The 15765-nt window shown below is 51.4% G+C and overlaps 1 protein-coding gene across 1 annotated transcript in view; it reads right to left on the bottom strand.

Annotated features, from left to right (window-relative positions):
• Positions 1-15468, bottom strand: part of ZNF385D (zinc finger protein 385D) — a 420680-nt gene extending 405212 nt beyond the window's left edge. Inside the window, exon 1 of the mRNA XM_069212061.1 lies at positions 15334-15468. Within this exon, the coding sequence (XP_069068162.1) occupies positions 15334-15355 (22 nt within the window). The 5' untranslated portion in view covers positions 15356-15468. The remainder of the gene's footprint in view (positions 1-15333) is intronic.
• Between the last annotated feature and the right edge of the window lie 297 nt (positions 15469-15765).

The raw sequence follows: 15765 nt of genomic DNA, 5'->3' as shown, positions 1-15765 counted from the left end.
CAAGGTCTAAAAAATATAACAATTTCACAAATATCACCAAGTGCTGATGTCCAAAATTCAGGACCCGCTGCAGGGGTTCAGGGGGGTTTTAGACCCAGTTTCTGGGCACCAGGGCACTCAGGGGTTACTACGCTCCAGTCGCATCAACTGCAGTGTTCCCCACTGGTGTCCTGGAACTTCAGTACTACTGGAACTTCAGTACTAGTGGAACTTCAGTACTAGTGGACCCAAAACTGGATAACCAAGTACTCCTCTCCAGCCCTTGACTCTTCTCAGGGTAGCAAGACAGAGCAGCCCAAGGCTTACTCAAGGAGGTGAGGTGGGTTTAGACAATTAGAATACAGGGTACACTGGTCTACCAGCTAATAAGATCAATGTCCTGTCAGTGCTTTACTTTTTTTAAAGAAAAGTACTTTAATTCACATAAGAGAAACATACTACACATAAAACTAGGTTATACAGTGAAAACCAGACATCTCTACAACCCTGTGGGCCAGAGTTCTTACCCCCAAACAGTGTTAAAGAGCCTAGAGGCTAAGCACTATAAAAACTCAGTTAGCATGTAGACACACAATTAGCATTGCATATTATGGGCCATATTGAACAGGGTTGCTCTCATTCGCTAGAGCCATAATTCTAATCCTTGTATTGCAATATCGTAGTTTCAGCATATGATGTGAAGTCAAACGTTCCAGATCAGCCCCAGACCCCACCACCCAAAGAAGAGAAGTGCCCTCCCATCCTTCGCAAGGACACCGCTCTGGTGGTGTCAGGGATCAGATCACAGGTGCCTGGTGTCTTGGTACAGCTTACTGGGGTCCCACTAGTCCAGTAGCCACTGGCTAGATGTAGGAGGGTAGTTGGCTGGCTAGAGTGGCAATACACCCTGGTACCCCCATGTGTCCCAAAGAGAAAGGTGGGGAACCTGTACCACAGGACACTCTTTCCCAGCTACAGATGGTAACTGGAAGTATCACACAGGCTCCCACAGCACAGGGGGGGGGTCTGGACAAGGTGATCTCACCTTCAAGGACTGAAATCAAGCTTCCCCATCTCCCTCTGTCTCTGTTGATGTGCTGCAAGCTTCCTTATCTTGAGCAGCTATTTGCAATTTCCTTGTCTTCCAAGCCGATGCTCAGCAAGCCTTACGACACAGCTGGTCCTCTGCTTTCAGACTGCTGACTGATGCCTTTGCTCCTTTCCAGCAAAATCTATCCCTTTCAGAGAAAACTCTCAAGTTCAGATGCGATAAGCAAGCTTCCTTGCTTTTGCACCACGGGCCCACAGCTGGCTTCTGTAGATGCTTGTTACAACTGAAGACCAGTGTTGAACAACCACTGACCACTCAGGCCTGACTTTTATATTCTCTAATTGATAGGCTGATCCAATCAGAGGGTCTGCTACTTTTGAATCCTAGGTGCCCCTCCAATCATGAGGCGCATGTGTGCCATGCTCACTGAGTGTGCAAAGCATGCAAGGATGAGTTACGGTCCTTCAGGATAAGTTCTTGGTATCAGCCGAGCTATTCTCCAGAGAGGAATTTTAATTAACTCCAGACCATGAGGCACTGACCATCATCCCTCCTGGCAGAGGTAGGGCAGCTATACACAAATAAGAGCAAGTGTCTACCCCCAGCCCACCAGGCTTCTCCAAGGAATAGGAGGGGCACAGGGGATCAGGAAGACTGCACAGATTTGATCATGAGGGTGACTAGTAGCCCGCCCCCACCAAGGGGACAAGGATATAGGTATCCCTGACTATAGATTTATTGCTGCCACAACTGTCAGTCTACCACTGCCTTGGTAGAGAGGCCAGTAGCCGCTCTCTGTGAAATAGGGGTGCATTATGCATGCCCCCTTGACCTCAGAGCTAGGCTTTAGGGTCTCATTCCATGTAAAAAGGGAGATCCACAGTGGACATGCATGTTTGTCTTGTTCACTGAGGTAGGGATCCAGAAACCATGCAGCAACTTTTAAGTGATTTGCCTGTAGATCACCATAAGGCAGGGGAAGCACGCTCTCCAGAGACATGCAGACAACTTACCGTCCCAATAGGGGGGCACTTCTCCTGCCAGGGGAGTAGCTTCTATTGTTGTAGCAGGTGCAGTGGCACCGGGGCCTGGATCCGAGAGTGGTCCATTAAACACTGATAAGTGCTTTATTTTCTTCCCAGCAGCAAAGGGGACTTCTGATTACTACTCCAGCTATACCCGTAGGTGGGCCCAGTTCCATGCCATTCTCCATCACTTTACACCCTGTCCCAGTCTAACCAACTCACACACTCCACCTACATTCAGGGGATATATCAGCTCCCAGCAACCACCAATCTTGATCTCTCAAGTTCAGCGCCACCTAAGTCTGTCTTCAGTGCTGCATCTGGCCAGTGCCCCATCAAAAGCCGCCTACTTTGTTGCCTTCCACTGCCACCCCCTCTGCCACCCCCCTCCAATGCCCTCTGCCACCCTTGCTGACACCCAGCTGACACCCAGACTGCCATTCTGCTGCTACCTACACTGCCACCCCCTCTGCCACCCATGCTGCCACTTACACTGTCACCAATGTTACACCTACAAAGCAACTCCTGCTACCACCCCCTCTGCCACCTCTGCTCCACCCATTGCCACCTACATTGACACCTACACTGCCATCCATGCTGCCACCTACATTGCCACCCTCGCTGCCATCTACACTGCTACACTTGCTGCCACCCACACTGCCACCCCGCTGCCACCTACACAGCCACCCTGCTGCCACCTACACTGCCACCCTCGCTGCCACCCACACTGCCACCCTTGCTGCCACCTACACAGCCACCCCGCTGCCATATTCACTGCCACCCCCGCTGTCACCTACAGAGCCACCCCTGCTGCCACCTACACAGCCACCCCTGCTGTAACCGACACTGCCACCCCCTGTCACCTACACAGCCACCCCCGCTGCCACCTACACAGCCACCCCCGCTGTCACCTACACTGCCACCCCCTGTCACCTACACAGCCACCCCTGCTGCCACCTACACAGCCACCCCCGCTGTCACCTACACTGCCACCCCCTGTCACCTACACTGCCACCCCGTCACCTACACTGCCACCCCTTGTCACCTACACAGCCACCCTTGCTGCCACCTACACAGCCACCCTCTGTGCCACCTACACAGCCACCCCGCTGTCACCTACACTGCCACCCCCGCCACCTACACAGCCACCCTCGCTGCCACCTACACTGCCACCTACACTGCAACCCCCGCTGCCAACTACACAGCCACCCTCGCTGCTACCTACACTGCAACCCCCTGTCACCTACACTGCCACCCCCACTATCACTTAAATAGCCACCTTCACTGATACCCCGCTGCCAGCCCCACTGCCACCCATGTTGTCACCTACACTGCCACCACTGCTGCCCAACTCCTCTGCCACCCCTCTGCCTTCCTCGTGCCCATCACCGCCATGACTCCCTCTCTGCCCACTCAGTGTAGGACAGCCCTCCACCCACATTGCCACCCACCAGAGAGACACACCTGAAGGCGGCGGTGCCTGCAAAATAATGCCAGTCCTCGCCCTCAGCAAGCAGAAAGCAAATACCCTCCCCCACCCCTTCCCGAAAAACATACAGTCACTATTAACCATGTGTGTGCGCCTCAACAAACTCGAGCGCTATTGGCACCCAGGGTGGCATGCTGTGTCGGTGTGCCAGTCAGGCTGCTGAGAATGATGTCACTGAGTGCTGCTGTGTGTCTTCAGTCTAGGGTCTGTGGTGGGACGTCAGGCACACGGAGGAAGCAGGTATCGCCTAATTAACACCTTCAGAATCATGTGAAAACAATGACGTGCCAGAGGGATGCAAGGATGACAGGCACAGGGGGCCCTGCAGAGGTCTGAACCTTTGATCAACAGAGAAAGACGCGCCTGCACACACAGAGTTACATACATACAAGCGGACACATATATACATAGACATACATACACACGCACACACACTCACATACATACAAACACAAATATATACACACATAGACACACGCAGCCTCACATACATACAAGCGCACACATATATACATAGACATCCATGCACACACCTACATACACTCATACATACAAACACACATGCATACACACAGAGACACATGCACACACATACACAGACTCACATACATAAAAGCGCACACATATATACATAGACATATATACACACACGTACACACACTCACATACATACAACCACAAATACACACACATGCAAACACACACAAATACATACACACATAGACACACTCACACACATACACAGACTCGCATACATACACAGAGTCATATATATACAACCATTCACATACACATAATGCACACACACATAATGCACTCACATACATACAGATACACACACTCACATACATACAAGCACACACACATACATACAGATACACACTCACATACATACAAGCCCACACACACATACATACAGATACACACACCCGCACATACTTACAAGCACACACACACATACATACATACATACAGATACACACTCACATCCGTACAAGCACACACACACATACATACAACCACAACTACACACACATACATACACACAGATACATACACACATAGAAGCATGCAGACACATACACAGACTCACATACATACACAGTCACATACATACAAGCACTCACATACACACACAAACACACACATAATGCACACATACATACAGATACACACACTCACGTACGTGCAAGCACACACACATACATACAGATACACACATACATACAAGCACACACATATACATACAGATACACACACACATACATACAAGCACACACACACACACATACATACATGCAGATACACACACACATACATACAGATACAGACACACTCGCATAAGTACAAGCACACACACACACATAAACACACGCACGCACAGATACCTCATTGGCTTACATATCAGACCAACACGAAGACCAGAGCTGGACTTGCTCCATCACCCCCACAGGGCCCAGTGCCAGGCGTGCTCGCTGGCACCTCAGGGGTCCTGGCCCCCGCGCACTCCCCCGTGCCCTGGAACATGGCGAGGGACCCCCGCCTGCCAACCCCGGGTTATTGGGAAACGCGCAATATTTCAGGTCTGGAAACAGAATTCGTGTTGTGGTGTCAGCCACGTGAGGGACAAACGGCCTACGTCACCCTCGCCGAGATACGAAAACATTACACAGATGTCTGTCCGAAACCTATTTTTATTGGGGGTCTAATTGCTCCCTGATTAACCCCGGTGTTCTCTGTCGGGACTGTCTGTCCCCACACGCTGCATGTAAAAACATGTAATTCTATAGCGCCCATCTACTTGTGATGCAACGGAGCGCTGTACATTGCAAGGATGAGGGCTAAGCGCTATGCCAGATGGAAGAGGATGGCTCGAGAAGGTTTACGCGCGGAAGGCGTGGCCCCTACACTACCTAATGCTGCCGCTTTACTTCGAGGGGTACCGCCTAATTCCATGGCTAGTTATAGGAAGACTGGGGGTGAGATTCAGGTTTCTCAACAGTCACGCTTGCGAACAATGTCACAATACATTACACAAGCAGGGCACATGGAAGGGACCAAATGGCCTTTGGAAGGGGAGACGAATGCGGATTGGGGGGCTGGGGCAGGGGGTACAAAGTGAAGAAACCACAATATTTTATAAAATAGCCAACATTTCTGAAGTCTTTCAAAGCAGAGGGGGGAGCGTGTGCGCGTTTTCCTCTGTGTTTAAGTAAAGAATTCTTGTGAGATCCGAAAGACACCTCACCATACCCACTAAAAGCATCTGTACCCAGCTACTTCCCGAAAATACATGAAGTAAGGGGGTGTAACACCCGAAACACCCCTCCCGAAGCTACACCCTTGTGTGTATTCTGTTAGCACGCATGGGAAGGGCACATCGCTACTTCTTGGGACACCCAGCTGCCAATTGTGTGCCAGGCGCAAACTCGTATGTCGGTTGTATGTACCCATGCGTAATGGCACAGGTGTTATTTACACACGTGGCAATTGCATTCCGTGGTGGGTACACAGGATACCATGCACGACAAGGGTGTGCAGTACCAAATGTTCTGCGTGCCAACAAAATTTGAACTGACCATAGGTGAACAAATGCGGGTGAAGGCAGGACGTTGGCAGGCCTGAGGGCCGGCTCATAACAACTATGCAGAAAGGATCAGGTGCAAAATGAGAACCAGTTAATTTGAGATAAAGACGGGGGTGCAAATTAGAATGTGATCATTCAGAGCCCAGTTACAGTTAGTCTAGAAACTGAGTATTACGCACCATTTAGGCTATATTCCGTCCAATGCAGGGTGCGGAAAATGAAATGTTGCGCAGTTTACTCCCGCGACTCGAGGCAGGATTTCTTGCAGCAAATCCTGAGAGCAAACATTTGAGATGTTCGGTTTGCACCCACAATTGTGAGCGGCAACAGGAAGCCAGTGTGTCCTGGGCCCTGTGCAAGGAATAGGGCCCTGGCTGCTGTTTGAATTATAACATGCAGGCAATATTCAGGGCTCAGTGGGCCCCGTATGCTTCGGGGTCCCGCTGTACTGCAACTGGGTGCGGGGGTGGGGGCTGGGAGCTTGCATATGTAACAGAAATAGCATCAGGGTTGTAATTACGGTCTAAGACCTGAGAGAGGTGCAGCTGAGAACAGAGAGGAGGGGGAATGGACTTTATAAAAAACTCGGCGCTTCTGTCAGCGAAGTCCTTGCTGCTGTGATCTTGTACAACGTGCAAGTCATCAGTGTGACTCATAGTAAACCATCGGAGCCTTTCCATTATGAGATGTTAATTGTGATTGGTCTGGGGAAGAGTAATCAAAAACAACTCGCATTTATAGCGCAATGAACTTGGAAGCATTTGTAGGCCCTACGATTATACTAATGGTTTCAAGGGCCGCCCTCTGCATGTCCTGATTGATTAATTGATAGGTTTCACAGCTTTAACTCTGAAACTGAGTCTGTCTGATTGAAATGAAAATGTTTCTTTAATCGGGCACGACTTTCGAATGTTTGTGTGTGTTTTTTACGGTGGTATTGTGTGTGTGTGGGGGGGGGGGTGGTCACAACTAGCCTCATTCTGGGCCGAAAGACGCGTTCTCGTAAGCTCTACGAAGAGGTAAGCTCGTGGAAGGAAGCGCACTGAGAACACAATAAAAAATGTTGCTCAGCGCTATTTGTGAAGGGCGCCGTCTACCGACGGTAGGGCCTCTAGGAGCTGGTACGTGTAGTCAGGTATGCGCGCTTCCTTAATGCTCCGATCCCGAGTAACACCACTGTTAAGGATGAAAGGCACACCAGCCCTGCTAGCCCTCCTTAAATCACTTCTAGAGAGTGTCCCAAGACGTCTAGACTGAGGCGCTGGACGGCAAGTAAACCAGGCACACTTAACGCCACATTTGTTTCCAGGCCCCTCAGGCACCCACTAAGGAGTTTTTAGAAAAATAGCTGAAGCTCACTGCGCGCGCCCACTCTAGCTATTTGTAACCTAAAGATGCAAAGCAAACTCGGCCTTTCATCCTTTTCAAGCCAATGAAATGAGAACACTTGGGGCTGGTAATTGTTACTTCTGCTGTGACAACGCGGAGATGCCCGGGATGTTATTACTGCTGGAAAGTCATATTTATTTTAGTCTGAAGGCTGGCGCTGGAGAGGACACGCAGCTCAGCAGGTTCACGCCCCTGCTGAAGAGATCTGTGTAGAATCGGGTGACTTCGTATCTCCCTTTCCTAGATTAGCCTGTCATCCTTCTGAAGTCGATAAAGTGAGCCCCTTCGGGACAGCTGTTTTGTGTGTTTTTTGAATCTGCAAGATCTCCTAACACGCGACATACAGGACATTGCCAGCTTCCCACCCGCACACTTCCCAGAGGTAAGTTTTTGGAAGGGAAAGGCTGTCCTGCTCGGGGAATGGGACCGTAGACTCGGCAGCAGGGCCCATCCACACCCAATAACCAGGCTCTGATTGGGGCAGAAAATAGTCCAGATACCAAAATACATATGCCTCCTCTTACCGAATCATATAGCCTTAAAATAGCCCAAAGTGGCCCACATGTTCGAATTAGGGTAGTGTTAAACCTATAAAGGCACGTTGTATGGGTGTTTTACAAAGTATGGGAGACTGTATGCATGTGTGATTGCTGCAGGAAATTTGTGGTAACAGCAGACTAGTAAACTGTACAACCCACCCAAAAAGACCATAAAGAAAGCCCACAACCAACCAAGAAACGGCCCATACACTGACCTGTCAGACCAGCCCCTCGGGCACCTCCGGGATGCCCGGTCGCCTGGACCACTTGATTTATTCGATTGTGCGTCCGTGACTCTCTTCGCATAGTTATAGATTAGACGCATTTGCCCCTAATTTATTTTCCACATAATGTGCTCGTTTAACAACAAAAAAAATGTTTCTATCTGAAACGGTTCAAAAGTTGCTAAAAATGCAGTGAAAGTGTTGCGCGCAGTTGAAGGCCATTTGGAGAGCTTGACTGGTGACGTTTCTGTTTCTTATTGCTGTATTTGGGTGTTAAACTGATACTGATGCGGTGCAACCAATGCCCCGACAGTATAATCAAGCTTAAAAATGACGAAAGAATGAAGTAATACTGTTATAAAATGTGCCGCATTACGCCGCATACATTGGCTTTCATGCCACATAATTGTCTCAAACCTACGCATAATTCGACCCTCTCCTGCGCCATAAATTAAGGGGTCTGCCTATAGGTCAGTCCTACACAGCCAACCACACTTAATGTTATTATTTATGTTTTACACCCATATGCCTAGTGCTAAAACAAAACGGAATGCCACTGGCGGCAAAATGGTGTCGGGTAAAAACAGCCAAAGTTTACTAAAGGTGACACTTGCCAGCCATGCGCCACCTGGCGGTGACCTTGTCTATCGCCTCCGCCAGGCAGGTCTGTCCTCTATTCTGTAGCCTCCCTGGAGGCGCTGCGGCCCGATGGCAGTGGATTCTGCTGCCCACGAACAAAGATGCGCCCATAAGAAGCGCAAGCGGCTCTTGCGCAAAAAGCGCATATGATACGCAGCCTTGGAAACCTTCTGTGCGTAACTTGGCCGTGCGCAGTTTGTGGGTGCATGGGGTTGGGTAGGGGCGGAGAAGGGGGGACGGATGAATGAATGAGTCTCAGGGAAGCAACCCAGTCAATCGTGGCACTTGCTGAAAACGACAAGAAGACCCTTTTGGCGCGCAGAGCACAGCGCCTTAGAGCCGACTGTGCGCCACTCATATGAGCAAACCTCACAAGGCACGGGTTACTGAAGTTTACCTGCCCCCCAAACTTCCTTATTCATAAAGAGGCGGAAGTAAGGACACGTGGCCACATGACGCCAGTGTCACCCGTATGACTTCTGTCTAGGCGCTAGATTATACGCAGTGCAGTGATTTTTAGACACTCTCTGTTCCTTCGAACGGGCACTTTTGCACCCTCGATGTAATTTTATCAGGTAGTTCTTTGTTCAGTGGAAAAGTTTTGCTCTTGGCCCCCCGTGCAGAATGTCCCCCCTCCCCCACCCGCGCCCTTGCACCGCTGGAATGCATGTAATAAAATCCCAACTGTCAAAAGCATTTATGAGCCGTATCAATAGATATTTTCAACAAAATAAGGTGCCTCGTGCGCAGTGCGAACTCTCATGTTCATCTAGGTAACGTGTGTTCCTGGGCAGACGGCTCTGTCCCATGCCTCTGGCCCCCATCTGCCTTGAACGGTAGCTCCAAGAAGCGGGGTAGCAGCTTAGGGGTTGGGAGAGCTGCAGAGGTGCGCACGTTAAGATTTCTGTCATAAACCTGTACCCTGGGTGAGAACACTGTAGCGCTTACGGAAAGTCAGCCGATCCATCGACTGGTGACAATCAGATACCATTATTGTAAAGCGCCCTGACACCTTCGGGTAATGGCACGCATAAAAATATAAATAACTAAATAGGTTACGTTATACTCACTCACGACAGGCCCTGAACATGGTGAGCGGATGAATGATTGAGGGAACGGTAAGGCTGTGGGCCGTCTACCCTATAAATACCTTTAGAGGCGATTTAGATCGTCAACAAAGTGACTGGGCGCCTTCAAGCTTAAGCGCTATATAAGCGATGTAATACTATGTATCGGGGCGAGGGGCACAGCTGGGCTAACGCAGAAGGTATTAGGAGACGGAGCTGACATTTTCATATTACCCCCTTTCCACTGCATAATGCGACAGGAGACGACGTCAAAGACAGCTCGGTGGGTTGAGCGCCAGCAGCACAGATATCTCAATAGCTGGAGGTTTGAATTCCGAAGGACTGACTCAGGGTTTCATCCTGCTAACGACGATAAAATGAGTACCGCTGTGTAGGGCGATGAGATTATATACACAGGCCCTAGTGCAGTGCGTTGCACCAGCATTGCACCAAGTGGCGTTTAAACAGCCGACACTTTCACGGATAAAATGTCGTAAAAAACGGGCACTTGCGCAACTAACGGGCGCAGGAACGTGAGGGTCGGCGCAAAATACGCTCCTGCGCTGGTCTTGAGGAGCAAATGAAGCAATTGCCCTACCCCGGGGCAAATACATGTAACACCATAACCCTTTGTTCAGCCAGGTGGACATGACTCGCTTGGCGGCTGTGCCAGAAAATACATCCGTGCACTTTACTCTGCGCACCGATCACTGACCTTGTTCGGCTCTCCAAAAGCTATTTCCCAGAAAATTCAGTGTTAACGGGACAAGGCCGTGTAAACCCCGGGGCACCGCGCCCTCCTGCGCGCGCATGAGATGCGGTGTCAGCGGAGCCAAAGCGCCAAGACATCCGTAGATGCGCCGACCCCAGAGCGCACACCACAGACGCAACGGACTCACGGCGCTTAAATACGAAGGAGCTTGTTAGTATTACTGATGGGATAGAACTCCGGATGATGAAGGCGCAATGTATAACTGTAAAAAAATACAAAATAAATAAGAAAAGAAAGAAAAGTAGATCGGACAATTGAACACTTGGACAACGCCTTGGCCCAAGAATTATGTGGTGGTCGCGAAACCAACTGCGCTGCCGCACTAGTGCTCATTTTCACAACCGCATATTAAGGAAGTGAGAGGGTGCTGTGCACCATGGTGCGTGCACGAGCATATCGGTGCACAACCGTGTCATACAAGTGCAGACTGGTGCTGCAGGGCATGGTATAGTGCTGACTGCTGCTGCCCATCATACATAGTCCAGAGTGGAGATGCCATCAAGGTATAGTGCAGAGTGGTGCTGCCTGGCATGGTATAGTGCGGACTGGTGCTGCAGGGCATGGTATAGTGTAGACTGGTGCTGCCTGGCATGGTATAGTGCAGACTGGTGCTGCTCATCAAGGTATAGTGAAGACCGGTGCTGCAGGGCATGGTATAGTGCAGACTGGTGCTGCATGGCATGGTATAGTGCAGATTGGTGCTGCCTGGCATGGTAAGGCGCGGACTGGTGCTGTTCCTTATGGTATAGTGCGGACTGGTGCTGCCTGGCATGGTATAGAGCAGACTGGTGCTGCGTAGCATGGTATAGTGCCGAGTGGTCCTGCATGGCATGGTATAGTGTAGACTGGTGCTGCATGGCATGGTATAGTGTAGACTGGTGCTGCAGGGCATGGTATAGTGCGGACTGGTGCTGCAGGGCATGGTATAGTGCAGACTGGTGCTGCATGGCATGGTATAGTGTAGACTGGTGCTGCAGGGCATGGTATAGTGCAGACTGGTGCTGCATGGTATTGTGTAGTGCAGACTGGTGCTGCAGGGCATGGTATAGTGCCGAGTGGTGCTGCATGGCATGGTATAGTGTAGACTGGTGCTGCAGGGCATGGTATAGTGCAGACTGGTGCTGCATGGCATGGTATAGTGTAGACTGGTGCTGCAGGGCATGGTATAGTGCGGACTGGTGCTGCAGGGCATGGTATAGTGCAGACTGGTGCTGCATGGCATTGTGTAGTGCAGACTGGTGCTGCAGGGCATGGTATAGTGCGAACTGGTGCTGCATGGCATGGTATAGAGCGTACTGCTGCTGCATAGCATGGATTAGTGCGGACTGGCGCTGCATAGCATGCTATAGTGCAGACTGGTGCTGCAGGGCATGGCATAGAGCAGATTGGTGCTGCAGGGCATGGCATAGAGCAGATTGGTGATGCCTGGCATGGTATAGTGCAGACTGGCGCTACCCATCATGCTATAAGCTCACGCATGTACTGTGAAGTGTAGTACAAGTGCACACTCGTGCTGTATGTCATGCATGCTCATATGAGTGCCACGCCATGTGCCGAAAGTGCAGATAGGCGCTATATAACAAGCCGTAAGCACTTGGCGATGACGCCCAGTGTGTGGTATAACGTGGTGGCGCTATACAGCCTGCTGTAAACTCAGATTGCTGCTGCGCAGTGCAACGAGGCACATCCTGGCACCGCACAGTAAGGAATGAGCTCAGGCCGGTGCTGAGCAGGAGGGTAGACGCAAGTACTGGTGATGCACCATACGGATGCAGTAACACAGCGTGACCTCACACAGGACAGTAAGCGTTCACAGTGGTGCTGCACAGCAAATTACGGGGCCCACTGATGCTGTAACACATTATAACGTGTCCGCACAGTGACGTCACACAGGACAATAAATGTTCACAGTCATAAATTGTATTTGTTTAGCGCTTATTACCTCTGACGAGGCGTCGAAATGGTGCTGCACAGCACAGTAGGGGCCCACTGACGCTATAACACGTCACGTGACGTCACATAGGACAGTATGCGATCATGGTGGTGCTGCACATCACAGTACGGGCCCACTGACGCTATAACACGTCACGTGACGTCACATAGGACAGTATGCGATCATGGTGGTGCTGCACATCACAGTACGGGCCCACTGACGCTATAACACGTCACGTGACGTCACATAGGACAGTATGCGATCATGGTGGTGCTGCACCTCACAGTACGGGCCCACTGATGCTATAACACGTCACGTGACGTCACATAGGACAGTAGGCGTTCATGGTGGTGCTGCACATGACCCACTGATGCTATAGCACAGAGTGACCTCACGTGACGTCACACGGGACCGTACACGTTCACTATAGCTCTGCACATAGAGGGTTTTGAGACACGCACTATGTTGCACGTTTAGGCGGATGCTTTCACGCACAGCACAAGCTCGTCTTACTGGTGCTGGACAAGACGGTGCAAGCGCATTGATGCTGGTGCAGCTCAGAAGGTGACAGACTCGAACCGCTTCTGCGCACGTTGGTACGATGGCATTCTGATCCAGCTCAGTAGATCCAGGTGCATGCAGGCGCTGCTGAACACTTACAGCTCATACTAATAGTGCCTTGTACGAGCATGTGCTGGCGCTATACGGCGGGGTGCAGTGACATGCAGGTGCTGCACGCCTGGCACTTGCACATAATGGTGGCATCTTTAGGGCCTGCTTTAGGGTGGTACGACCAGTAGGGCGGCACTGGGCGCAGGCCTGGAAGTGGGTCACCTCAGGGATAGGGGGGCGCTGTGTTTAGCACCGTTTAAAAACACCTGCTGTACAGTACCTTGTGCATCCAGCTTTTAGAAAAATGCTAAGGTAACTACTATGATTATTGTTCCTGTCAGAGAGAGCAGTTTTGTCTGATGGCAGTTTTGACTCGCCCTAAAGTAGCGCAGAGGGTTAATGTGTCTGCTGCAAATAACAGATCTGTAGTTTATGTGGACAGCTGAGTGGCTTAGTAAAGCCAGATTTTACCAGCGCTTTAAAACACGTGAAATATAGGTGAGAGTGAATCCGAAGAGGAGGTCAATGGTGGGGGGTATTGGGGATCCCGGGGCTGGGGGCTGGGGGGGATGGAGAAGGGGCAAAAACACAGTGTCGCACCAGGCGCCACCTGCGCTGAAGCCGGTCCTGGGTGCCACGGTATGGTACGTGTTGTTTACTGGTCCTGTGTATCAAGCCGCCTGCACAGTACTGAAGTAACATGTACCGGTACTACACAGTACATCGTGGTGCAAGCGCGTACTGGTGCCGCACGGCAGGGGTATTTAACTGGGCACTTCAGCACCAAGGGGGCAGTGCTTTAAATGGGCCGGTACTCTCCGGTACTGAGTATCAGCACTTTTTTTTATTTGGAGAGGGAGAGTACCTGCACTGTTCAAGAAAAACGTAATACTTTTAATTGGAGAGTACCGGCACTTCTCAGAAACAAGCAGGTACTCTAGGTACAGAGTACCTGCACTTCTCAGAAACAAGCAGGTACTCGGGTACGGAGTACCGGCACTTCTTAGAAACAAGCAGGTACTCTAGGTACGGAGCACGTGCACTTTTACTTTTCCATTTCAAGCACTGATCGTACCGAGCGTTCTCCGGGGCAGGTCAGCTCCGTGGGTTTTACACCGAGGGGGCTCCGGGGCAGATCAGCTCCATGGATTTACACCGAGGGGGCTCCGGGGCAGATCAGCTCCGTGGGTTTTACACCGAGGGGGCTCCGGGGCAGATCAGCTCCGTGGGTTTTACACCGAGGGGGCTCCGGGGCAGATCAGCTCCGTGGGTTTTACACCGAGGGGGCTCCGGGGCAGATCAGCTCCGTGGGTTTTACACCGAGGGGGCTCCGGGGTACACCAAGAGGCCTCCGGGGCAGATGAGCACCATGGATTTACACCGAGGGGGCTCCGGGGCAGATCAGCACGAAGGGTCTTACACCGAACGGGCTCAGCACATGTGAGTAGGCTAGCACGCCTGCCGCCAGTGTAGCGCTTGGAATCACAGCAGCCCCGTGAGCAGCGCGCGCGCTGTGCGCCCCGAGGTGGAAATCTTGGGTGGGGAATGGGTGGACACCGGGCTGGGACTCTGAGAGTGGAAAAGTAGCAGGAACGAGGAACTTTAGAAACAAGGTACCACTGGGAGACGGCATGTGTCGGCATTAATACATGCACGGTGGCCCAGCGGGGTAAGGCAGCCACCAGATCAGTATACCGCCAGCAGGTTCCGCGCAGTGGGCCCAGTCAGCCTTTCATTCTTGTAAGGCGGATAGCGTGAGTTGCCTTAACTTTTCAATTAATACCATTAATATTCATAGTGCTTGCAAACTGCGTACCTATGGTAGTGGGTGCTAGATGAACGCACATAAGTAGAATTATTCCTCTAGAAACGGGTGTCTGTTGTGGCATAATAACTCCACAAACACCAGTTTACTGAATACCACCACACCCCGGGGACTTCCACACCCCAGGGTCACTGTCCTGGAGAGATGCTTCAGAATCAGGGGTCTCTCCTCCCACCCCTCCCCTGAGCAGGGTTAGACTTACCGAAATACATGATGTTTCTCATCCCCGGGCTGCGGGCTGCGGCATCAGCCCCTCCGGCGCTGGGCTGTGTGCGGGGCGCTCATTCCGCAGTGCTCGGTCCCATCCCTGGCGTGCAGTGCGGTCCGGACCGGTCCGTGTCCCACTGTCTGCGCCCCTACCCTGCTCCAGTGTCTGTGCCCTCTGCCCTGCTCCAGTGTCTGTGTCCTCCTCCAATGCCAGCTGTGTGTGTGCCCTCCTTCAGTGGCAGCAGTCTTTGTGCCCGCTGCCCTCTTCCAGTGCCGGGAGTGTCTGCGCCTCCTGCCCTCCTCCAGTGTCTGTGTCCTCCTCCAGTGGCAGCAGTGTTTGCGTCCTCCTTCAGTGCCAGCAGTGTGTGTGCCCTCCTTCGGTGGTAGCAGTGTGTGTGCCCTCTGCCCGCCTCCAGTGCCGGCAGTG

The sequence above is a fragment of the Pleurodeles waltl genome, chromosome 10 (genome assembly GCF_031143425.1).
Source record: "Pleurodeles waltl isolate 20211129_DDA chromosome 10, aPleWal1.hap1.20221129, whole genome shotgun sequence".
NCBI classification, from domain to species: Eukaryota; Metazoa; Chordata; class Amphibia; order Caudata; family Salamandridae; genus Pleurodeles; species Pleurodeles waltl.
This window is presented reverse-complemented; position numbering and strand designations above follow the sequence as displayed.